This window comes from Onychostoma macrolepis, chromosome 12 (genome assembly GCF_012432095.1).
Source record: "Onychostoma macrolepis isolate SWU-2019 chromosome 12, ASM1243209v1, whole genome shotgun sequence".
NCBI classification, from domain to species: Eukaryota; Metazoa; Chordata; class Actinopteri; order Cypriniformes; family Cyprinidae; genus Onychostoma; species Onychostoma macrolepis.
The window spans coordinates 10730811-10756974 of NC_081166.1; the positions used below are offsets into that span (position 1 = coordinate 10730811).

Consider the following 26164-nt stretch of genomic DNA (forward strand, 5'->3'; position numbering starts at 1 on the left):
TAGCATAACATGGTTGATATGTCAAATGTCTATCAAACTGACGCGTAAAATGAGTATTTAAACAAATACAAAGGGTTTTGTTCCACTTGAGATGTCTTGATAACATTGTGTGCTTGATGTTAAAACATGTTGTCGCTCGCACATAGTCCAAATATGAGCACGTTTTGAAGCCTCTTTAAAAAAGCACTCGAATTTATCAAAGACACGTGGGGAACACTGTGAGGTATAATAGGTTATGAGATGAGTGAATTGATGCAGTGTGTTTTAAGGTCCTGCTTTTAGGCAATATGAGTTCAGCTAAGGACGCTGTGTCAGGCTAATGAATATCATTCAGTCGTCTGACAGAGGCTACCGTCCAAGGTGATTCTGCTGAGGAAACATGAAAGGTAGCGTGATGTTTCAAACATAATGCCAGTTGTGAAAGAATGCGCTGACACTGCAGTCCAAACCTAAAATCATTTTCCAGTACCATCTGTAGACAGAGGCCTTCTTCTCTGTAAATGTTTTCCTTTTCATCTCCTCTGTCTCCAGAGCTTATCCCAGGGCTGGGTGTATTAGCACCCAAACAGTCATTCATTGTGGTTTACATTCATTTATGCTGTGCTTTTGGCTACTTTCCTGTTCCAGTCTGAATAGACGGTATGTCAGTTTGTAATTTTTTATTTAACATGCATTTTAAACTGATACATTTGTTTTGTTCACCGCAATTACGGTAAATATGGAAACATAATTTATTCTATCTTGCACAGGGAAAACATTTTCCAGTTTAGATAAATTTGTCCAGGAAAATAGATGACTTCTGCAGATGGAATTCTGAATTGCTCCCAAAATAAACCTTCAGCTTTGTGTTAGAACAAAAAGAACGCGTTCATGACAGAAAACGTTTTGGAGATGTCTGAAACACTAAACATGAATGCATTGCGCAAAAGGCGGAGTCAAATTACACTAGACTAGATAAGATGCTCTGCATAACAAATCATCTGGTTAGATGAGTTCATATTCCATGTAGTATATTTGTGAGCTAATCATTTTAATAAGGATACAAATTATGGCCTTTTTAACCTCAAACTCTTCGTGAATTTACAGCAGAGGTCTGTTTTACTGCTCTGTGAGGAGATCGTAAAAGCTAGCCGTTTAACAAAGGTTATGTCAAAAGCTCTCTAGCAAAGTAATTTGGCAAATAATATGCTGGTTTTGAAATTGCCTGGTTAATTATTTGGTCATAAAACAAAGTATGTTCTCAATGACATCAACTGGAAGCATTACGTTGATTACTCAAAATGTACAAAATAAAATTTTTGGACACGTTTTTGTCAAAATAACCTATAAGCCAAGATCACATTAGCTAAAGCTTAAGTAAACTGCAGCCATGTCCTTTGAATGTAAATATCCGTTATTACGTGGCTCTCTGATATTTCCTTTTAAGCTGCGGCCCCATTTTGCGAAATTTTGAGATAATTGTACGTTGTAGCGGACTACATTTTTCTTAGTAGAGGCTTTAATAAACAAATCAATATTTAATGTCAATGCATTAAACTGTAATAAGCAGGAAAATGTACAGTCAGCATGTCATTATCGCAAAATAAACCCCCTCAGTTCATTATCCCCTACTTAATTAATGTTTGCTGGTGAAGTTATACGTGACTTTATGTAGACCCTTGTACATAGCATTGAACACAGTATGGAAAAACTTACCAGTTTGGGATATCTGTTTTCCACAGCATTCTCTGCCAAGCCTAATGCTTCTTATTACCTCATGAGAGAATGCAATTCACCAAACCAAGCTATAACTGGACCCCAGGGGGACTCATAGATTTATTGAAGAAAGACCTGGTTTTTGAGCCAAGAGAAATAACTCGGCAATTAGGTTCTATTTTTTGGGGATTTTGGGAAGTGACCCCAGTAGGCAATGTGGTGGGAATGAGTGGGATTACCTTGGATTGGTGCAACTTCAATGCACCTCCTGCTTTGCAAGAAATATAGTCTCTTTAATAGAGCAGCTTTAACCAAAGATGAGGTTTATTAGCAAGTTTGAAGTGAAAAGTGGCCGATAACTGATAATGATCATGTGACTTGTTTGGTTTTATGGCTCCATGATGCCTGTTTCCCTCTCTGCAGGATTCCACAGTGGTTCTGTGAACCTGCACGTCATAAACGGGGAGCTTGGGCATTGCGGTGAGGCAGGAGCGAAAACAGGCAGCCTTCAAATTAGCTTTAAATGTCATGTCATGGAACCATGATGCAAAAGTGAAGTATTTTACACGTTTTATTTGTGCACATGATTAACGGCCAATACAAAGGTTGGTTTTCCAATGGAACCGTGTCCAGTAAAAACTCATAAGAAAACCTCACTCTGCTGGGAATCCCAGAGGCCTGTCATAGCAACCGTTCTCGTGCATCCTGTTCTCATTTTCACACTTAGGTCAGCCTGCCCTGGCACCCAGAGGCAAATCCCTGGCTCTTCTATGCTCTTATTTATTCGAACCCTCATGCCAAAGACCACAGAAAAAAATGTGAGAGAAAGAGAGATAGAAGAAACGGGAGATCTGTAATGTATTACACATGGCACATCAAAGAAGAGCCAAGCTTGTAAACAGACAAAAGGAAGCGCTGGTGGATCAAGTATATAAGTTTAGTTACATCACTTTGTGGTCCTTGTCGTCTCCCATGACAGTAAATGAGTGGTTTTGACAATGGTTTTACCATTTTACAGCACCATAATTGTTTAGCATAGAGAACCCATTGACTTCCATAGTATTTATTTATTTATTTTTTTCCATACTATGGAAATCAATGGCTACCAGTGATTGTTTGGATACAAACATTCTTCAAAATATCTCCTTTTTTGTTCAACAGAAGAAATAAACTCATACAGGTTTCGAACGACATGAGGGTGAGTAAACAATGAGAGAATTTAAATTTTTGGGAGAACTAGTTCAATTCACTGTTTGAATTTACTGCAAAATATTGTAGAATTTGACTGGACAAACAAAAGATGGGAAGTGTTTCTGTTTATTTTGTTAGCCTAACTATGCATGGCTATATGGTTAGTAGCACTTTATATATATATATTTAGCTATATTTTTTTCCCCACAACCCTATCAGAACAGATCTGAGACCCATTTTTGGGTCGCGACCCATTAGTTTTGAAGTCTTTCTGTAAATATCACTGGTGTTGCATTACGATTCTAAAGCAGTGAGCATGTGTTCATTTTTCCATCTACGGATCTAATTCTGACAGTTTGTGCTGCAGCACAGAAGACTCAGGAATTTCCTTATTTTCCATGTGGAAAGGCCGTCTCATGAAAGCCAATACTCCAGTGGAATACAACTCATTAAGCCGGGCTTTCTTTATACAAGCCATGTGGCACTCTTTAAACGGACAAGGTTCACATCAAACTGGACAGAACTGACCGGCCACCATGTCACGTTTTATGTGTGTCTGCTAGTGCCACACTCACTGGCTTTAGCAAATGCACAGTGTCCAGTATTTTCTTTTCAAAATGAGCTTAAAGGTACACTCAAAATTTACAACATGTGTAAACCATACTCAAAGGGCAGTGTTTCCTAAGATCTTTGGCACATTAATGTTCTTTGCAAAAGCAAACTAACAACAGAGCCAAGTGGTTGCACTGGTTATGTTATGAATTTAGCAATTGATCTCCATCACGAACAATCATAAAACTTCTGTTTAAACTTGATAAGATCAAGGCTTTCATTTCAGAGGAACACCAGATACGTCAGTGCACATTTGCCTTTTTGAACTGTTCAAGGTAATGCCAACCATTTTCAATCATGTTTGCATTAGCAGAATTCAGTCCCGCTCTGTGTACTGACTCACATTAATCACACTTGGGCTTTTGTACAGTAGTAAGCAGCAAAAGCAAAACAAATTCACTCTGAAAGGCCCAGTGAGATCCATAAAGAACTTTGGGGGACAAGGGGGCTTACGGGACTGAGGCTGGACACCAAATTGAACAGAGGAGAGGAATGATGCCTGCACATACAGACGATTTTATTGCCACTTGACCACAAACCCACTGACTCACAGGCCATTTTTGTCTCTACAGGAAAAATGGTCACATTACTCAAAGCTTTGTCAGGCTCTACTCTTGGTGAATTTTGACTGAAGGAATGGCTACTTTTACTGTCATACTTTTATATGTGTGCAAAATGTGCATTAATTGCAAAAAAATTGTCATAATTAGTCATCCTGTGTGTTTATCCTATCACCGCTCTTGAAGAATAACTGTTAGAAATGTATTTAGAAAACCCAGCTGTTCTAATCCTAATGATCACTGTAATACAGCTTGAAGGTAAAATATACATGCATCATGCATTAACCAGAAAACTCTTTTTATTCTATATGCTAATATGCAATGGAAATAACGAGACCTATTTTTTTCTCTTGAAAAAGTTTTTCCACCTAGATTCCCGTAACCAATTCCAAAAGCCCAGGGCTCAGAACTCAGCTGTGAACTCGCATCAGCCTTCGCAAGTGTCCCTATGGGTTGACCATCACCAGTTCCTTCACAACAGTTGTTCAGCACCTCTGCTTTAGGCATTATGGGTCAACACTTGCATTGGAAAAGCAAGAAAATAAACATGATTTATTTCTTTAAACTGATTTTCATTATGTTCCAGCAATAGTGAGGCCCTGCTGGAAGGAATACTGTTATTTTACAGCTTTTACAGTCATCCATCCATCCATCCACTTATCCATCTATCGATCAATCAATCATCTATCTATTTATCTATCTATCTATCAAATTTATTACAAGAAACTATTGACTTTACACAATAAAACTGTCTGTGACTGCCCTCTAGTGCTCAAGTTCAGTGAGACGAGTTAGGTAAGATGTTTTATGAAGGACATAAAAGAGCTTTTATTATCATATGTCATAATTCACACATTTACTTACAGTTCAGCTATTAAACTCTGCTAGCAGAGTTGCAGTACTTTCTCACAAAGTGCAGCTTGATAGGCATACATTACATCCAGTAACTTTAATAAAACAATTTCAGAACCACCAGAGAAAACTGTCAAATCCACCAGAGGGACAAATGAAATGTTATAAATGTAATCCAGCAATATATATTTCCAGCAAATAAAAAAGAAAAAATATTCCATATCTACTGTAATAATAAAATTGCACGTCTTCAAAATCATGCTCATACTCTGTCCATATTTGTAGCTTTGTTTGATGTCTTCCCGTAACTATAACCACATTCATTAAACCATAATAAAATGAAAACCAACCATCCTTTACTGTCTGAACTTACTTTATCCATCTTCATGTTCACTTTTCACTTATAACCTTCTTCACATTCATTTTTCACATATGTCTTTCATCTTAAATATCCTTCATTCATGGATCAATCAAAAACACAGCCAAAGAACACCAGGATCTACATGATGTTCATAAATTAAATTTTAAAAAACAAAAGTAAGGAAGACAGGCAGATTACATTGTTCCTGACTTCGCAGCAGCTTGATCTGTGATGGCCCGGTTTTCACTCATTTGTCTTGTGGTGGATTCATCAGCATGAGACTGGCTCATAATGGATTGTTTCTTGGTGGACTGGTTGGTGATAGACTGACTTGTGGTTGAGTGGGAAGCAACAGACTGTGACGTGATGGATTTTGTGGTCTTGGCCTGCTTGAATGTGGTGTGAATCGTCTTCTTCCTTTTGACGTGGAGGATCTCCATAGCATCAGGATTGACGCCTGGCTGCTGGAACTCCTTTGTGGTCTCCGTCTGCTCGGTGGTGGATTGCTGTTGCTCCTGGAACTCCTGCTGTCTCTGAAGCATCTGAAACAGAAGAAAATGATGAACTGCATTATGGGGGAGAGAAAATATAGGCAATTTGGTAATGTGGTAAAAATGTCAAAAGTATGACAATTGCTCTGTTCCAAAACCTAGTGCGCTGCATACTGAGGCAGCATTTGAAGGCACACTCCTGACTCAAAGGCCATAGCCAACTTAATATGCCTTATAAGATACCTTGTTTTAGTCAACTTCTGAAGCAACATGGCATGTTCTTAAAGGGAAAGGCAATCACATAAAACACTGACAAGCTCAGTGAAGAAAAAACAAACAAACAAACAAAAAAACGAGGATGATTAATGAGGTAAGAGAAATCACATTTAAAAAGAAACTTTTAAAGTTGGTGTGAAATGTTGTTCAACCTAAGAAGAAAAATTACAAACAACTATATTTTTTTTACTAAATTTGAAATGAAAACTGAAAATACAAAATTAAAAACTAAATCAAAATATATGAAACTATAGTTTTTACTACAAAATTATAGTATATAAAATAATACTAAAATAACACTGGTTATACATCGTATTGTGAACAACTAATCCATGTATGTTTAATTTTTAACCTTTTTTACCTCATAATGAAAATGTTATAATTAGACTTTTACACTCCGATGTACATCACAATATGGAAGAAAAGATCAGTCGGTACTTAGGCTGCATTTCATTGCAACTTTAAATTTCATTAAATACTAAAAGTATCAATAAAAAAGTGTTCAGTTTAATTAAATGTAATATATATATCCAATATTTGTGTATGTTATGTATTTTTATGATTATTAGAGTATTGTATCTACTGTAGATGAAAACACCAAACTCTACTGAAATCAGTTGTGAGTCACATCAACAGTGCTGTTTGTGTAACTTGTGGAGTTGCTGAAGTAGAGTTCCATGATGGTTAGTTTGCTTTCTGTATGCAAACAAGGCAGCTAACTAGGTTATGGAACAGAGCAAATAAGTCATATTTACATATACTGAGCTAATGTATAAGACTGTGATGCAGAGTTGTGTCTCACCATTAGCTGCTGATACTTGGCGATAGCCTCGTCAGTGGTTACTCCTTCAGCAAGGCCCAGTTCTGCTGCACGACGGGCCATTTCTGCCTTATGAGAGCCTGGTGGGGTCCAGCCCACACCTTTAATCCAGTTCAAATCGGATTTGTAGTTCACCTGCAACCACAGAGGTCAGGACCATTAAACCATGCTACATGAGGAAAACAATAAGTAACAACAAGCAAACAATTTCTTTTTTTGGGTGCATATCACCAAGTGTCACCAAGTCACTGCAATGTCATATTTTCACATGCAAATGGCAAAGTATTTGCCACTCATTCGCCATTCATCAGAGACATTAGCATACAACGCTATCATTACAGTTCATCATAAATCGTTGAATAATCCCAAAACCAGTTCTCACATCGCTCTGCAGCTGGTAGGCTTGTTTAGCGTGTTTGACATTGAGCTGATTAGCATCACAGGTGTAGTCATGAAGATGCTGGCGATAGTTGAGGTTGCTGAGCTGAGCCTGGCTCTTCTTAGCATGCAGGAACTCAGGCTGGTCGCCATGGATCTTAAACTGAGAGCGTGTCTCCTGGAACTGTTTCTTGTACTCGTTGTTGCTCTGGAGCTTCCCTACAGCCAGTGAGTGTCTGATCTTGGGGTCATCCTCAACGCTAAGGAGGCCCACCTGCTGGCCTTTCCCTTTGACAAATGCCTCCTTGTAGCGGAACTGAGAAGGAACGGTACAACATATATTAAATTACAATTCTAAAGCTGGGTTTTATTTAAGAAAATAGTTCACAGTTTGGCAATTAAATATTTTGATTTTGACTTACATCACTAGCAATTTCTCTAGAGGCCTTGGCTGTCTGGAAGGGAATGGCATCTAATCTGAGGTCGTAACCTGCAGACTTTACCTGCTCACCTGATTTTTTATACACTTTCTGCAAAATGGAAGCAAAAAAGGGACATAGACAATGTTAAAGGATGTACGCTACCATTCAAACGTTTGGAATCTTTAATGTTTTTTTGATGTTTTTGAAAGAAATCTCTTAAAAATGTTAAAAAACTGTTTTCTATTTGAATATATTTATAAATGTAATTTATTAGCAAAGCTTGGCACATTTTCAGCAGCCATTTCTCCAGTCTTCAGTGCCACATGATCCTTCAAAAAGCAGTCTAATATGCTGAGTTGGTGCTCAAATGTTCAAGAAACATTTATTATCATCAATGGTGAAAAACATAATTTTTTCCATTTTACTTCATAATATTTTTTTTTTTTGGATTTCTGAAGGATCATGTGGCACAAAACTGGAGTAATAGCTTCTGAAAATTCAGCTCTGCCATCAAAAAAATAAATGATATTTTAAAATGTATTAAAATTGAAAACAGTTATTTTAAATTGTAATAATATTTCACAATATTACTGTTTTTATTGTATTTTTGATCAAATAAATGTAGCCATTATGAGTTAAGGCTTTATAAAGACACTTCTTTCATAAACATTAAATACATCTTGCAAGAGTACCAATCAACAGCTGGCTTACATCGCTAATTTGCTGAGCGTTGATCTTTGCTCTGATGAAGTCAGGATGATCAGGGTGTAATGTGAACTTGTGCATAGAGCCAGAGTCTCCAGATTTATACATTCTCTGAAACAGGATAAAACTTTTGTTATTCACTCACCCAAAACAGCTACTGGCAGCACAAACTGGTATAAGAATGCTGGATGAAGTTTACCTCACTACACTGCATGTAGCTGTTCTTTGCGTGGATGATATCAGGTGAATCAGCAACTTGAGTGAACTTCAGACTGTCAGGATGTTGACGATACTTCTTCTACAGAAGGTAACAGTGAAGAAAAGCATTCATTATTAACCATGGCTTTATGTGGTATGATTTTATTACAGCATGCTAGAAAAATTACGACTATAAACATGAAACCACACAGTGTTTACTTTACTAATATGAGTGAAACATGGTATGTTATCCATTGGTAATTACTTGGAGTGTAAAAAATGGGCATTCCATATCAGAATGGATCCAGATCTAAAAAAGCTAAATAGCAATTCTGCTTTTGTTAGCATTATCCAATAGCCTGTGATGTCTGCCGTAACTGATGTCAGCATAAAAGTGAAGTTGGTTGATTTTTGGTTACAGAGGCCTTTTACATTTCGGAATAATGTGCATGGATGAATCATTCACAATAAGACCATGAGCTTGACAGACTCAGTGTGACTTACATCACTAATGAGCTCTCCAGCTTTCTTTGCAGACTCAGCTGGGGTGCACCTACTGAGTCCCAGGCCACTCCCTTCATGAAGTTCAGATCTGCTTTGTATACATTCTTTGAAAGATAAAGACGACAAGATTATAGTGTTTGCCTTGTCACTCTTCTATGAAACCAAAATTCAAGATTAAGATCAACCATCTTGTTCATCTTTTGTTATTTTTCTCACCTGGCTCTGCAGGTCATATGCCTTTTTGGCCCATTGTACCTTTATATCATCAGGTAGGACTGTGTAAGAGTGTATGTGAGTCTTGTAATCCTGGTCGCTGGCTAAAGCCTGGGCTTTCTTGGCATGAACCAGGTTCACCATGTCTAGAGGCAGCTGGTACTGGCCACTAACAGATGCTGCGTCTTTGCGATAACGCTGGTCACTGTGCAGACGACCCATCTCTAAGCAGTGCATTAAATGCGAGTCTTCATGAACACTGCGAGATCCGATGTGCTTGCCCTTCTCCAAAACATGGTTGTGCTTGTACTGGACCTACCAGGGCAAAGGAGGTGAACATGCGAACTGGATGTTAGTGCACACGCAGGAACTGTTGGTCACCACAAAGTTAGCAGCATGATTGCTTATGTATATTAATGCATGAGTTTATCACAGCTGTTTTTGACCATAGATGTGTATGTGTGTAAATTTAGAGAGGGTATTCTTACATCACTAGCAATGCTGGTGGAGGCTTTGGCAGCCTGGAAGGGGATATCCTTCATGGTGAGTTTATAACCCTGAGCTCTGAGCGTATGCCATGACTCCTTGTATTTAACCTGAAACATAATGGGTAATGTTGAAACTTTTTTTTTTCTCTAGCGTCTTGCGTGCAGGTTCATTTTAATAGCTTCTTCTTTAGAATATTTTTGAAATGAGCTATCAAGTTTAAAATGATTTAGCAATATCCATAAACACTAAAATAGACTTGGGAGGTTCATCTTACATCACTGAAGTTAGCAGCGTTAATCTTGGCCTGGGTGATTTCAGGTCTCTCGGCAGTAATGGTGTAGTTGTGCCTGAAGTTCTCTCCCTTTTCTTTGTACAAGCGCTAAATAGCATCAGACCACAAGACATTATAATCCCTGTTTCGCTGGAAATCACAAAACACAGAAACAATATTGGGAATGTTCTCCTACCTCATTAGTGATCTTGTTACTGGCCTTAGCATGCACAAGATCTGGAGAATCCGTGACGGAAGTGTGTTTGAATGAGTAGGGCTGCTGGCGATACTTTTTCTGTTAGGCAAAAGAAACATACAGTATAATAAATACATATATGAAGCAAATTTTAAATACACACTAACATTCAAAAGTTTGGAGTCTGTAAGTCTTTTATGCTCACCAAGCCTGCATTTATTTGATCAAAAGTACTAAAATATTGTGAAATATTTTTGCAATTTAAAATAACTGTTTACTATTTTAATATTTTGAAATGTAATTTATTATTGTGATGCCATTACTCTGGTCTCCAGTGTCACATTATCCTTCAGAAATAATTTGAATATGCTGCTGGTCCTTAAAAACATTTCTTAATATTATCAATGTTAAAAATAGTTGTGCTACTTGATATTTTGTGAAAACCTTGATACATTTTCTTTCAGTATTCTCTGACTAATAGAAAGCTCAAAAGAACAGCATTTATTTGAAATATAAATGTTTTGCAACAATGTAAAAGTCTTTACTGTTGTGCATCCTTTAATATAATGCATCCTTGCTAAATTTGTATTTTTTTTTTTTTAATCTTACCAAACCCAAATTTTTGAACAGTAATGCAGATGAAAATGCTGGATTAATGTGTTAATATTTAGATAGGCATTCATACCTCGCTGATTAGATCTGTGGCCCGTTTGGATCCCTCAATCTGTAGGGCACCAGTGGCAATCCAGGCCGCACCACGAAGGTAGTTCAGATCAGAGCGGTAGATTTTCTGTTGCATAAATAAAATATGTTCAAGAGAATTCAACATTCAAGAGACATTCTGTGAACAATGAGTATTAGTAATAGTAGTGCAAGTATTGAATGATCCATTACCTCACTCTGTAGTTCGTATGCTCTCTTGGCAGCCTGCACTTTGAGGTCATCAGGTAGTGTTGTATACTTGTGCAATGTAAGTCTATAGTCCTGATCGCTGACCAGAGACTGAGCCTTCTTAGCATGGAGCACATCCAACATATCCATTGGTAGATGGAACTGAGAGTGCGCCTTAGAAGAGTCCTTTTTGTATTTGAGCTAAGGAAATAGAAAGGTGATCAATCACTTGAGCATGACCTTTCAAACTGTATTTGTGGTACTCCAAATGCTGTAGCCTTACTCACATCACTCTGTATATCTGTGGCATGAACAGAGTGAGCAATGTTTATGTCATCCTGTAGTCCCTTTAGCCCAATCATCTTCCCTTTTGCCTTCTCAAACTGTGCCTTGTATTTTTGCTGGAGGCAAAAATTTATACAGTTAGACAGACAGATAACCAAAATAAAATTAGTTCATCTATTGAGTTCTATTGTGTACAAAATACTCACATCACTGAGGATGTCTGTAGACGATTTGGCTGCTTGGAATGGAATAGCATCCAAGCGCAACTTGTAGCCACCATCTTTAATCTTTCTCCAGGACTCTTTGTAGTGTGACTATATAGAAAAGAATTCTACTTTTAGCAGTTTAATGTGGAAATTCAATTGTTTGTGCATGTGTTTAATAGTTTCTGAAACAGGAACAGCAGTGTTTGTAATGGATTCTCACCTCACTGAGGTTCATGGCATTGATCTTAGCCTGCACATGCTCTGGAAGATCTCCAGTCAGTGTGTACTTGTGCATTTCATTCTCCCCTTTTTCTCTGTATAATCTCTGTCAACATGAAGATATCTCACGTTCACAATCACATACATGAAGAAATTCCAATCTCTTTTACCAGTTGTCCCCAAATTCAATGCATAGATTCACATAGAGAATAATTAATGCATATATCAAATGAAGACATACATCAAGAACCAGTTTGCTGCTGATTTTGGCCTGGACCATCTCTGGTGTATCCTCCACGCTGGTAAACTTCAGAGCACTTACATTCTGTCTGTATTTTTTCTGGAACAAACACAACACATGGCAAAGATTTATATCAGCTGTCAGTGCTGGGAGATGTAATGTGTTTTGAATTTACAGAACAATCTCTTGGGTGTACGGCCCCCAAGGTCTTTTATTTCAAGGACGATATGGTTCAATCATTTCACAATACCTTTAAACAGACAACGTAATTGGAAATGCTAACCCCAGGCATGTGCTTCTCTATTTTAGCTGAGTTTAACATCTATACTCAAAGTAAAGTGCATCTAATAATAGTCATGGCTTCTATCCTAAAAGCAGCATTCAATGTCGCAAAGTGTCTCTGTTTTTATTTTTTTTTTAAATTTTAAACATTCTGTTTATCTCCAAGTTTACATTTATATAAAAAATTTAGTAAATTAGTATATTAAATAACAAAACATATGCTTATATTCTTTTAGCCAGGAATGTCAGATTTCTGAAGGCATAATAACCTACAAATGATTATTAGTTGAAAATGTTTTCTGATGTTTGCTGGGACAAGGATTCTTAATAAACTATAAAAGGTACTGATGAATTGAGGAAATAGTTCTTTCCTATTCCTTCCCCTGCTAAATATAACCTATCACTTCAGCTATTTGCTATGCAAGCATTACATATCTAATTACATAACTGCTCTTCTAGTGGTTAAGCACATTTCATTTTCAGAGGGTCCTGCTGATGACCTAGAAATCTGGTGACTCCTCAAGTTAGTTGATTTTAGAACTTGTTAGATAAAAAACTATGACATTAAGTGTGTATGGTTGGTCATGTTCAGGTCAATCTGTACCTCACTGGCTAAATCTGTAGCTTTTCTGGCCTGCTGTACATCAAGGGATCCGGTGGTTTCCCATCCCACCCCTTTCATCCAGTTCAGGTCAGAGCGATACTTTTTCTGTGAAGAAAACAACATTTTGATGCATAATTACAAACAGTATGCATGTTGTATGCAGTATGCATTTGTGCCTGTTTTGGCTTTACAAGTCATTAAACCGAATGCTGGGATAACTCTTACATCACTCTGTAGGCCATAGGCTTTCTTCGCCCATTCAACCTTCATATCAGTGGGCAAGATGGTGTACTCGTGTAAGAAGGTTTTGTAGTTTTTCTCAGTGGCCAGTTCCTGAGCTTTCTTGGCATGGGTGAGGTTCATCATATCGAGTGAGGCACTGTATTTGGTCTTGGAATCCTCATACTCTTTCTTGTAATTGAGTTCACTCTGGAGTTTGGTAGCCTTGGCTGAATGGGCCATCTGAGAATCACCTGACACAGTCTTCACGCCAATCATCTTCCCTTTTGTCATCTCATATTCTTGCTTGTACTTCACCTAAATATATGGAATATCAGGAAAGTTACATTAGATTATTAATCACAATACCTGAGCTTCCCTTGAGTGTCTATTTGTGAGTCATGTGCATCAGTATGGTGTTTGGTCACTCACATCACTGGCGAGATCTCTTGTTGTTTTGGCGGCGAGAATTGAAAGTGAATCCAAGCCTAGCTCAAAACCCTTCTCCCTCTGCTCCTCCCAACTACTATTATATGTTTTCTGAAAATCACCAGTTTAATGTGTTGATTAAAAACAGACAGTGGGTTGTTAGTTCGTGTGTAGGTTATTGGTGCAAAATAAGCAATAGGTTCAAGTGATACAGTTCATACCTTACTGAGAAGCTCTGCATTAGCTTTGGCTTGCTTGAAGAGAGGCTCATCTTTGCTTATAGTGTACTGGTGCATTGTCTGTTCAGTGCCCGCTTTGTATGCCAGCTGAGTACAAGAAAAGGCCAATCAATCCCAGAAACATCCACTGAGGAGAGAAATATCCAATCGGATGGATCATATCTTACCCCACTTTGCAGCTCCTGACTCTTCTTAGCATGTATGATGGAAGGAGTGTTTGCCACTTGTGTGAATTTCACACCGTCCACCTTCTGGCGGTACTTTTTCTGTATAGAGGTGGAAAATGCACAGTTAGAGTAAACGTGTGAAGTCCAGCACTGTCTCCTGGTGAAGACCAAATAAATCTTGGTGGCAAAGCTAGTTAAGAAGCTTATGAAAATGCTGGTGACCAGATATGCGAGTCTAATGAGGAGGGAATCAAAATTTCGCAGTGACCAACCTCACTGACTTGTTCTCCTGCTTTCTTGGCTTGTTCTACATCCAGGCAGCCATCAGCCTCCCATCCGACTCCTTTCATCCAGGTCAGGTCTGATCGGTACTGGTTCTAAAAAAGCCGAATCAAATATCCATATAGCATGCATAAAGTACAGTATGTGTATCATTCTACTCTGGTCTTGCAAATAGACATGGTTTCATCTTCTTACATCACTCTGCAGTTGGTAGGCTTTCTTAGCTTGCTGCACTTTCATGTCATCAGGCAGGACGGTATAATCGTGTAACTTCTTCCTGTAATCCAAATCACTGGCCAGGGCCTGAGCCTTCTTAGCATGACTCAGATTCACCATGTCTAGAGGCAGGTGGCACTTGGACTGAGTCTCCTTAGAATCCTTTTTATAAGCGACCTAGAGAAAAGAAATTTGATTGGATTATTTGTTTAGCCTGAATAATCTGAGATAGCACACTCTTAATACTTGGAAAATATACTTTTGTTTAACTTAACCTGACTTTGGGTACTCAGGCTTACCTGACTGCTAAGCTTGGCCACCTGAAGCGAGTGCATTGTTTTGGAGTCACTCACATCCATTCCAATGGCTTTGTCTTTGTTCTTTGTATATGCTTCCTTATACTTGATCTGTACAGCCCAATAAATCAAATCAACCCAAGGAAATTTTAAATGACGTTTAACATTGAACATTTTGATTCTTACATCACTAGCCAGGTCTCCAGAGGCTTTGGCAGCTTTGAGTGTCAGTGTGTCCAGGCCGATATCACATGCTTTGGATTTGTTCTTCTCCCAGTTCTCTTTGTATTTGATCTGTGAACGTGCAGGAAGACAACACAATCAACACCTGTGAACTATACATAAGGATGACAAACAATGTGGCAGAGCTCTGGAATGTGAGTATAGGCTTACATCACTGGAGAGCTCTGCATTGGCTTTGGCCTTTTTAAATTCTGGTGTATCTTGAGATGATGTGTACTGCGTCTTTGTCTTCTCATAGTTGGCTTTATAGTTTAGCTTGAATGAAAGGTTATATGTGAGGCTTAGCTATATTGCATTAAATTCACTTAAACACTCATTGACAAGGACAAATTATGCTTACATTGCTGAGCTGATGGGCATTGATTCTGGCTTGCATGATTTCAGGAGTGTCTGTAACCTGGCTGAATTTCAGCTTGTCGATATGCTGTCTGTAGTTTTTCTGTGTGGGAAAAAAAAAAGGACATCCATTTAAATTAGCCTGCATGTTTACAAGCGTGAAGCTCATTTATAAGGCTAAGGCAGCACTTTACAAGCTGTCAGGATGGCACAGTTACTCATAGACAAGTTCTAAGCAGAATAGCCATGAAACTTAAGTTTATAGCCACAAGAAGAAGTACAGACTTACATCTTTGAGTGGCTCCAGTTTCTTCTGTGACTGATAGGATGGAGTGATGGTGGCTGGATAGTTGTACTCACTCTGATCATGCTTCTCCTGCTCATATTCTGATTTGTAGGCAATCTGAAATCAAATGGTATTAGAGAATATGTAAACACCCTATATATATATATATATATATATATAAAATTGAGTAATGTATCTAAAATATTTTAGTATTTACTACAATTTCTTATTTCAAAATTGGACAATGCTCCGTAGTTTACTTTTACTAATTCTATTACAGTATGAATTTATACAAATTTAATGCAATTAAAGACTACATATGAGAGATAATATGTTCAGAAAATGGCTTTCATCTTACATCACTGGCAAGCTTTCTGACGTTCATGGCATGCATGGTCTTCTTATCAATGCCACCGCCCTCATAGTGCCCCTTCATGTGATTGGTGTAATTCTCCCTGTATTTATTCTGCAATCACAAATGAATGAGCTTGCATATGACTGCACACAAGTGCCCAGCACAGCAACACCTTAAATATAGAATATGCTGTCATTCTTTGCATATCACTGATCAGGCGCTCACATCACTGGTAAACTTGGCGATTTTTGACACATTCTTGAACTGTGGCGTCTCGCAGTAGTTGATGCTGTGGCCTTTGGTGGTCTCAAGGTCCTTCTTGTATTCAACCTGTATGACGGGAGGATGTCTGTGTCACGTAGTGCAATGAGGTTGTGGAATTTTAAGTCTCTATCACTTGTGGTGAACTTCATGCACTGCAACCATATGCCCTTTTGACATTTGCTTGTAAATCAGGGTAGGATGAGGATGTGGTATTGTTTATGGCATCATTAGGTATACACTGTGGCATGTGAGAGGGTGAAAATAGAATGATGATGTGGCCCCTGGGTTTGTGTGTTGTCTTTGTTTATGTCTGTGGGTGGCTGGGCTCATGGGATGTGGAGAATGCAGGTGTGGAGACGTTATGTCTGGCTGAGCCACTGACAGATGAGTTCACTGATCCTCTCTTTGTCTTCTTGCACGTGTGCATCCCAAAATGCACTCAGTAAGCCAAGTTACAAATCTTCAGCTAACTAATCAATGCTGTTTCTAAATATGTTTAATGAGCAAAAGTGAATATGCCATCCATCTGCTCTTCAGCACCTGACATAGGCAATGGACCAAGGGCATAAATCGCTCACCTCGCTCACAAGCTTGTTGATTTTCTGTGCACACTTCAGAGTCAAGTTGTCGTCAGTTTTTAGAGTGTGGTATGCAGAAGATCCCTTCATCTTGTTCAAATCCTTCTTATATTTCAGCTTCAGGTTAAACATGGAGAGAGGGGGATGAGAAAGGTGTTTAAACACAACAATACCAGAAAGAGCTCAATCTACTGTGCAGGATGCCTGATCTGTCAGGATGAATTCCTGTGACATGAGAGAATATACACAATCAGTCATTTAGACAGTCAGTGTGTCTAAATATGTCCTTTTGATGCCTCTAGAGTGACAGCACTGGATTCTCGGTGGGAGTCATTGGAGAAAATATACATATTCCACTTAGTGATGACAGGCCAAGGTGAGAAAACATTAACTGGGATTATTTATATGCTATTATAGTTTTTATTTATATTTTGGATTAGTTTGTATTTTTCTATTTTTAGTTCTCATTTTAATTTTAGTTTAATTTTTAGTACTTATTTAGTTTTAATTTTTATTTTAAAAAATTATATATTTTATCTAATAATTCTAATTTATTTGAATAAATTCAGTTAGCAAATATGCTATTAATACTTTTATTTTTAGTTAATGGTAATAAGTCTGACAATGTTATTTTAATATCATTGAGATACTATTGTAGTTTTTGGTAATATTTAGAATTGACATTTTATTTTTATAGTTTCTGCTTTCATGTTAATTTTAATTACAATTTTAGTAATTTTGTTTAGTGTTTTTGCCATTTTTATCAGTTTTTGTGGTCTATAAAAGTCTATGTATTTTTTTTTTATTAATTTTTATTTAAATTTTAGTTATTTTAGTACATCAGGTTAAACAAAATGAAAATGGAAATGTTGCTTTGTTAATTAGCTGATAAGTTTTTTATATTTTATTTCAGTATTTCAAGTAACAAAAATGTTTTATGGTTTTAGTTTAGGTTTTAGTTAACTGTAATAACCCTGAACCCTGACTGGGACAGAACTGGTGTAATTCTTACTGTAAAAAGTGGAACATCTAAAATGACAGATGACTTCAGCAGTGATGATGCACTGATACTCACATCACTGGCCATATCATGGGCTTTTTTGGCCATCTGGTATCCAGGGGTAATCATAGCAGGGAAGCTGCCCTTGCCCTTTTGCTGTTCATATTCCTCAGTATAGGCATGCTAAAGGAATTAGAGACATTCAGTATAACCACATGTGAGGATGTAACCACATAGGATGTAAAGCACAGGCATTGAATGTGCAAAAGAACACTGTGTCACCTGACTGAAGTGTTCTGCATTCTCTTTGGCCAAAGCAAACTCTGCAGAACCGGCATCAGTGCTGGCCTTGCCCTTAATCTCCTGCTCGTATTTCTGTTGATATTTCACCTGCACAAAAACAACACTAGATTACAACTGGCATGCACATGCAGCTGACATTCACATGTAATTTACACATTTGGACACTTACTTTGCTGGCCATCTCGCCTGCTTTTTTAGCCACCTGGTATCCGGGAGTGAAGTGGGCAGGAAAACTGCCTTTGCCCCTCTGCTGTTCATATTCCTCAGTGTAGACATACTGTTTTTATAGAAGGAGATGCCAAATTAAGACATATAGATATTATTCGGCCACAAAGAATTTTCAAGATTCTATTCACTTACATCACTGACAATCTTCCCCTGATTTTTAGCTAGAAGCACATCAGGAGTATCCGTCACAGCTGTGTATTTTGACACTCGTTCTTCGTGGCCTTTTTTATACTCAACCTGAATAAAAAAGAAAGGAATAATCAACTTTTTGAGAAATAAACTGAAGAGTTCAGATGCAAAAGCCTCTAAGTGCCATCTGAAATTTTCATCTAAAATGAGAATTTTTAGCAGGCTCCTATGTTTAGATTCAGTCATTTTTACTCTAACGGCAATATATAGGTCCTTTTCTATGCAATTAAAGCGAAATAACTGAACATAAATATAGGAGCCTGATAAAAATGCTAATTTTAGATGAAAATTTCTTCAACTGGACTTTTTGCAACCTAAACTTTACTTACATTGCTAGCCAGTGTATTGGCTTTCTTTGTCATTTCATATCCTGGCGTGATCATAGCTGGAAAACTGCCCTTTCCTTTAGACTGCTCATATTCTTCTGTGTATTTCACCTTTGAATGAACATATAACATCACAGAAAAGAATTGTGCAATGACTAATAACATAAACAGGCATTTAGAGGAAGGCCTCCAGATGACTCTGTGACCATACGTCCTGGACGGCCCTATAGCTGGGAATTTGTAATTGCCTAAAATGTCCGGGAATTGGCTTTTGGTCATGATTGGTTGCTTGCACACTACTGGTCAAACTACTTTTCAGTCATTACCTTCAGCAAGGATGAAAACAATAGGAAAACAAAGCCAAAACCCGGACATTTTAGGCAATTTAGGAATCCCAGACAGGACATGTCTGTGGAAAAATAGGAGGTATGGCTTCCGTATTTAGCTTCAGTGGCCAGTGTATGAAAATTGTGAGAAAATTAACCACAAAATCTTGAGGAAGTGTCACACAACGGGACAAAGCGATATCGATACGTTCAGCCTTCACACTAAAGCTTATTACTATAATGTTATGTTTTAAAATAATATAATAAAATGTTACATTTACTATACTTAATATATAGAATTATACTATAATATAAAATAATTACTTGTGATCGACAGTTATTAAATATATGACACCTTATAAGAATTTGCTACTTCCACAGTTTTCTATGGGAGATTACAATACCAGAAGAATAAAGATTCTTGGATTTTTAAAACCATGTATGTGATTTCAGTCTAAAAGGTCACTTTGGAAATGTATCCTTACATCACTGGCCAATGAGACTCCAGTCTTGGCATGTAACATCTCAGGTGTGTCGGCTACGGAGGTAAACTGCGTCACACGTGCTTCATGGCCTCGTTTATATTCCACCTGCATCCCAAATTACCACTCTTTGTAATACATCATCATAATTTATCCAATTATAGGTGCAGCAAAAATGCAAGAGCCTCATTTTTCATTTGCCCGTTGAGTCTGAATCTGATAACTCACGTCACTAATGGTCTTCTGGGCCTGGGTCACACGTACAATTTCCTGGCTGGTAACGCTGCCCGAGTAAAATGACTGTTGGCCCACAAATTCAGTTTGGTAACCTTGCTGCTTTTAGAAAGATTAAAAAATGGTCACACGTTAAAAACAACAACAACCGCTAAACATAATGGATTTCTGGTACTATTTCCTTTGACTACTCACCTGACTGGCAAGCAGGCTGGCCTTACGAGCTTGCTCGATTTCTTTTGATCTCATGTCATAGTGGAACGTGGACATGAAACGCTCCCCTTCTTCTCTATATTTATTCTAAAAACCAGAGAGATATAAGGAGAGAAATGTTAGTGTGCTTCCTATCAGCACAATAATAAATTACAATGCGGTAATGATTGTAATTCCTGATGTATGAAGAATGATGGAATGTCACATACTGTAAAAAGTCATATTCAGTGATGCTAGTAGTGCTATTTTTCCACAATGTCTTTATGTATTTTTTCAGGGAAGAAATGAAATTATACATGTGAAATACAAGTATGGTGGTCTGCATTCTGTCAGTCTGCACGAAGGCCGCTCTAGAGACCACTGACAGACAAGGGCAGCTGGGATCCCACAGAGACAGATTCAGAGAAGGAGATAGAGGGAAAGGAAGCAAGAAAGGAAGAGAGGTGGGCCATGTTCATGTGGTATAAATTTAAACAGCAAATACATAAAGAAGGCCAGAGAAGAGTATCATGTCACACCACAGAAATAACTGGAGAGATGCAGTTCTCATTCCAAACCTGTAGAGTCACCAAGGCCTTTGAGCTCTCCTAAAAACAGACCTTTAACCCAGCTCATATAATATAGGAGCAAAATAACCTATGTTCAATTCTTTAAATACTTCTGATTGTAAATAAGTTAGAAATATCCAGACAGTAAATACAGTGAGCACCGCTAGTTTAGTACCAGGCTGCCTAAAAAGTTATACTGATATACTGCACAAGTATGCAGATTATAAGTTTCTGCATACTTGTGTTTCAAATCAGTTTATGAGCTCTAAATATTTAAACAAAACTATTTTTAAAGTTTCAAAGAGTAAACTAACAAGATACTCTGAATTAAGTAAACTAACAAGATAAATTAAACTCAGATCTTAATATATACTATGTATTCATCTATTTAAAGTGGTGTAATGTACAGTCAACTGGCCATTATCACAACAACAAAAAAAAGTCAATTTGAAGGAGTTTATTTTCTAACAATGATCAGCTGACTATACATTATGCCTTACATAATATACATTATATTCTATATGAAAACACTTCAGATTAACGGCATTATCTCAGAACTTCACACTTGTAAATACTACATCAAATAATGTTACAGAAAACCAAAATATTTTGACTTGAATTTTTACACAATTATTGTTTTTTATAGCCTCAGCTACTAAAAAGATGTACTTAGTTCATTTACTATTAGTACTTTGTCAGATGTACAGTAAGTCTGTGACGTAAACAAAACCTCACCTCACTGACTGCTTCAGATTGCTTCTTGGCATTGATGTTGACAGGGGTCTCATAAACACTTGTGAAAGTGTTGTTCTTTGGATTATGCCTATTAGATATAAGAGAAATAATTCAATATTTAACACATTTAATGGCCAAACTATGCAGTAAGACATATCATGCCTTTAGTCATGAAGCAATGGAAAATAATGCTGATTTATTAAAACACTGAGTCTTAATTGTTACTGAAAATGATATTCAAGCAAAAAATGACTCCAAAACGTACACTTGGCAGTACGGCCTTTTCTGATGGCTGACGAAATTATTGGCAGTCAGAACCATCTTACAGACCTCACAGTGAAAACATGCTTTGTGCCAATTCTGAAAGAGAAAAGAGACATACATGCAGAGTGAGAAAATGAAAATGTGCATTTTAAAAATAACTGAATACAATTGCTTCTCCTGAATTCTGTCTTTCTTACATCATAGACAACATGGTTAGACTTAACCAGAAAATACATTGACGCTTTATGATTATCAATGTACTGTCATGTTAATATGTAAGATCTTATATGTCTTAAGACATATGCCGTAAAGACTTACCTGACCAATAAGATTGACCTTCTCCGCTGGGTACAGCACAAACCCACACCTGGCACACTTTTGAACATTCATAGTTTTAACAAATTAAGCCAGCAACTCAAAGAGAAAAATAAAAACAACTTGCACAAATAGTTAGAACTGGAAAGCAAGGTGTCCCAGACGGTCCCTTGTCCCAGCTTGTGTCTCAGTCTCTGTCCTGTGTTAAACTTAGATCTGTTTTCTGACTGAGACCCTGTCTAGTACATGTCAGTGGGTGCAGAGTTCCACCCCTCTTTAGCTGTTGCCGGTCAGCTGACTGGTTGACCAGCTGTCAGTTACTTGAAAGGGGAGAGAGATGTCACTGAATTGTGATCACAGTGTTGTTCACTTTGAGTACATTAGTCAGAGCCTTCAGACGTGCTCTAAATAGGTGAATGAAGTCACGGCTGGATTGTTACACACGTTCTGAAATGCCATAGTTTCTAGTCTATGCACTGTCATGACTTTCCGTCATTTTCTCAATTAAGATTTTGTTCATGCTGTTATATACTACATAACGTTTAGATATGATTCAGTCATTCTCAAAATATGGTGGCAATCATGTACACTGATATTCAGTCATTAAAAATATTTGTACAAATTTCTACACAATTATAGTTTGAAATGTAAAACTATAACTGCGTAGAAATTTGTAAAATGATGTATAGTCAAACATTTAATATTTCATAAAATTATAGAAGGATGCCTTTTATGCAGGGTTTCTGTTATGCATGTTATGCATAATGTTATCTCATGAATTACTGCAAAGCAAAACATAAGTAAGTAAGTAAGTAAATAATTTAAATAAGTATTAAAATACACTCTAAAAAAAAAAAGGTGCTATATAGCACCAAAAGTGGTTCTTTGGCTCGTAATCATTGGGGAACCACTTTTGGTGCTATATATAGCACCTATTCTTAGAGGTGCTATATAGCACTTTGTCAAATGGTGCTATTTAGAACCATAAGAGGTGCCATATAGCACTTTTTCTCAAAAATGGTGTTCAACAGTGGTACTTTGGCTTTTAATCATAGGGACACCTCGTTTGGTGCTATATGGCACATATACTTAAAGATAAGAAGCTTTATAGCACATTTGTCAAATTGTGCTATACAGAACCATTAGAGGTGCCATATATTACTACCATAGATGAGCCAATATGCTTCTAAATAACACTTTTACTTAAAGATGAATGATAACTAATCGTTTCTTACCAAATTGCGGCTTTAAAGATTAAAAATCCTGTACTAAATTATTACTGAGAAACAAAATACATCCCACTTTCAAACCCTTTTAATTCATTTCTTTCAGCAGCAAATAAAATGAGTGCTGACAAGCCAGGGAATATACATACACAACATCACAATATACGGGGAGTTGTTGTTTTATACACACACAAAATAATGCAATAAGCTTAAAATATGTACATTTTTGAAGAGAGAGTCCTGGTTTCCACACACACACATATATATACACACACACACTGTAGCCCTGTAATCAGGTAACTTTTTCGCCTACAGTCTTAGGCCTACATTAGTTCTTTACTTTATTTGGAAAATCTAGTCTTTTTAACATTAATAGTGAGTGAGTGAAATTACTGAAAATTAATAATACACAACCATGTGCAAATTAAGTTGTACACTCCGAAGTACTGCAGTATCTTTCACTGTCAACAGTGTACTAACATTTCTGTAAATCCTTCAGGATTTAAAAAAAACAATAGAAACTGCAACTAGACCTGGAAGAGGCCCAGAAATAGAGAAAATACTGACTTACAGTGACAGGAAGTAGTGTAAATCTGTGAATGAATGTTCCGTGTAGGGACACTGTGGGACCATGTCAGTCAGAGCACAGTTCATTCATGGAGCTCTTTTCTAACGAGCTCATGATCTGAATCAAGTGTGTTAAATAAGTGAGACATGCAAAACATGTGGGGGCAGGTCGCGAGGACTGGAACGGAGAACCGCTGCTTTAGGATACTGGATTCCAAACACAAAATACACACAGGAGGAGTCCCAGTGCCGTCGAGATGTCCTCACTCTCCTCTGTGATTAACTGTCCATCCAACGTGAGCACAATGTGGTCATACTGCACGAGATGACCCTCCCTACAGCCTTTAAGCTTCATCTTAGATGTTGGGATGGGATGGGCTGGTCTGAGAATGGCCCTGGGGGAGAGGAGATAATAGGATTTATTTGCAAGGCAAACCTTACGAGTTAAATTACTTTTAACTACTGTCATACAACTGCTCAAATACTTTTGGCCATGAACTGAAACAAACAAACAACAAACAAACAAAATTTCTCTTCAGTTTGATAGCATAGTTTGTGTAGACCAACAAACAAAAAACTAATGTTTGCATCGAAATCATCTGAATAACAAAATGTGCAATAAGTGTAGTGCTTTGATTAGATTATGTTTCACACACTGTAGTCAACTGTTCATGGCTCACCTCAACTTCAAACAGCAACCCCGGGGTCCTCCTTGAACAGAGCAGGCAAGAGCAGAATAGCTGCTTCCAACTGTATGCCTTTGAACAAAATAACCTCATTAGATTAACAGAACATGGTGGATGCTTTTACCTATATATATATTTTTTTTTACATCCATTACTGTGTGTAAGACAGATAAATGCAGGAAAGAAGACTGGTATGATCTCAGGCAGAGAGGTAGGGTGTCAGTCAGTGGTACAATGGAAAAACTAAGCAGTAATGATTTAATTACCTTTTTTCACTCTGCCATCTTCAGTCATCAATCATGCACCTGAACTTCTCATTCAGGGGACTCCACGAAACTTGAAGGACTCAGCGTGTCATTACAGAGAGCTGTGTGAGAATTTGTTGGTCCACATCAACATTGGCGTGGTCTCACAGATCCGAAAGGAGCTTATGTTAAGAGGAAGGCAAAGGAGGAAAGACATGTATTAAAATATAGTCATAACTCATACAATTAAATAAGGAGGCAATTAACACACTACTGTACTGAGCATTTTGGCCAATCTGAAACACAGGAACTCAGAGAGTCTCCTCTGTGCTCTATTTGGACACAAAATTTGTCCGATAGCATTTTATCAGCACCATCCTTTCTTTGAGGAGCTCTACGTTTAGTCTAAGCTTCTCTGTTTCCTCCAGATGCTTTGTTAATGTCGTTAAAAATTAAAAAAAAAAGTTTCATCCAACTTGACAGTGTACTGATGATTTTATACTCAAACAAATTTCCTTTTGATTTTTCAGTTATTCCAGCATGAACCATCTGTAACAACATTAGAGGAATAATCTACTCAAAAATGTAATTCCAAACCCATATAACTCACTTTTGATGAACAAAAACACATTCTTAAAAAAAGCACCCACAAAAACTTGTTAAAAGTAGCTTATGTAAGTCATGTGTCATCTTATGAGGTGACAAAAATCACTTTTTTAATTTTTTCCTCACTCAATATAGAAAGTTTGAGTACACTGTAAAGAGTTATTTCAAATGCATATTCGAAAATAGCACTCAAATCCAGTAAATCGACACATCAAAATAACTTAATTTACAAGCTTCACGATATATGACATTTGGTCACGAGACATATAAGTTTACAATGGTTTGATTTGTCAATATGATGTTACAAAAAGCATTGTAAATAAACACTTACTTTAGGTCTCATGTTGATAATAGCCGCATCGTGAATCAAAGCAAAGTCTTTGTTAAACAATATGAAAAAAAAGAGGAAAATAGATGCATGTATATAGATACTATAATGTACTATAAAAAAACATACCGTGTTCGTACTGTTATTTTGTTGTTGTTCTCAACAGTCTTTCGCGGGCTCATTTTGTTGACTGTCGCTATAGAAACAGATAATCCCCAGTTGGACGTGAACAGCCCCGAGTTGAACGTCACGTGTTATCATCTCGGAATTACGGTAATTACCATAGATATCATATAGAGTGATATGATGTCTATGGTAATTATGATATGGCGTGAACGCAGCATAAATTACTAGAAACTTCCCGGCAGGTGTGTTGAGGCAAGTTGGAGCTAAACTCTGCAGGACACCGGCCCTCCAGGACCGAGTTTGGGCACCCCTGTTCTAAAACAATGTGATGTTATAAAATTAATA

At 37.4% G+C, this 26164-nt stretch overlaps 1 protein-coding gene and 1 long non-coding RNA gene across 2 annotated transcripts; both read right to left on the minus strand.

Moving 5' to 3' along the window:
* Window positions 1-5123: 5123 nt before the first annotated feature.
* Window positions 5124-22239, minus strand: nrap (nebulin-related anchoring protein). The gene is given in 44 exon segments (XM_058793624.1): window positions 5124-5813; window positions 6841-6993; window positions 7241-7552; window positions 7659-7766; window positions 8370-8474; window positions 8563-8661; window positions 9066-9103; window positions 9106-9169; window positions 9282-9593; window positions 9767-9874; window positions 10042-10146; window positions 10235-10333; window positions 10920-11024; window positions 11129-11326; window positions 11413-11526; window positions 11617-11724; window positions 11837-11941; window positions 12077-12175; window positions 12963-13067; window positions 13188-13499; window positions 13614-13721; window positions 13832-13936; window positions 14017-14115; window positions 14289-14393; window positions 14494-14691; window positions 14814-14921; window positions 14997-15104; window positions 15204-15308; window positions 15394-15492; window positions 15679-15792; window positions 16034-16141; window positions 16256-16360; window positions 16873-16989; window positions 17948-18055; window positions 18155-18262; window positions 18345-18452; window positions 18536-18640; window positions 18922-19029; window positions 19730-19834; window positions 19955-20062; window positions 20156-20260; window positions 21457-21544; window positions 21722-21816; window positions 22039-22239. Coding segments are annotated over 44 exon segments (5586 nt in total). The 5' UTR covers window positions 22111-22239; the 3' UTR covers window positions 5124-5465.
* A 1114-nt stretch (window positions 22240-23353) lies between these two features.
* On the minus strand, window positions 23354-25888 carry LOC131551341 (uncharacterized). Its single transcript, XR_009273732.1, has 4 exons — window positions 25697-25888; window positions 24781-24941; window positions 24509-24586; window positions 23354-24223 (listed from the first exon to the last, which is right to left on the minus strand). It is a non-coding gene; the product is annotated as an uncharacterized LOC131551341 (long non-coding RNA).
* Window positions 25889-26164: the final 276 nt, after the last annotated feature.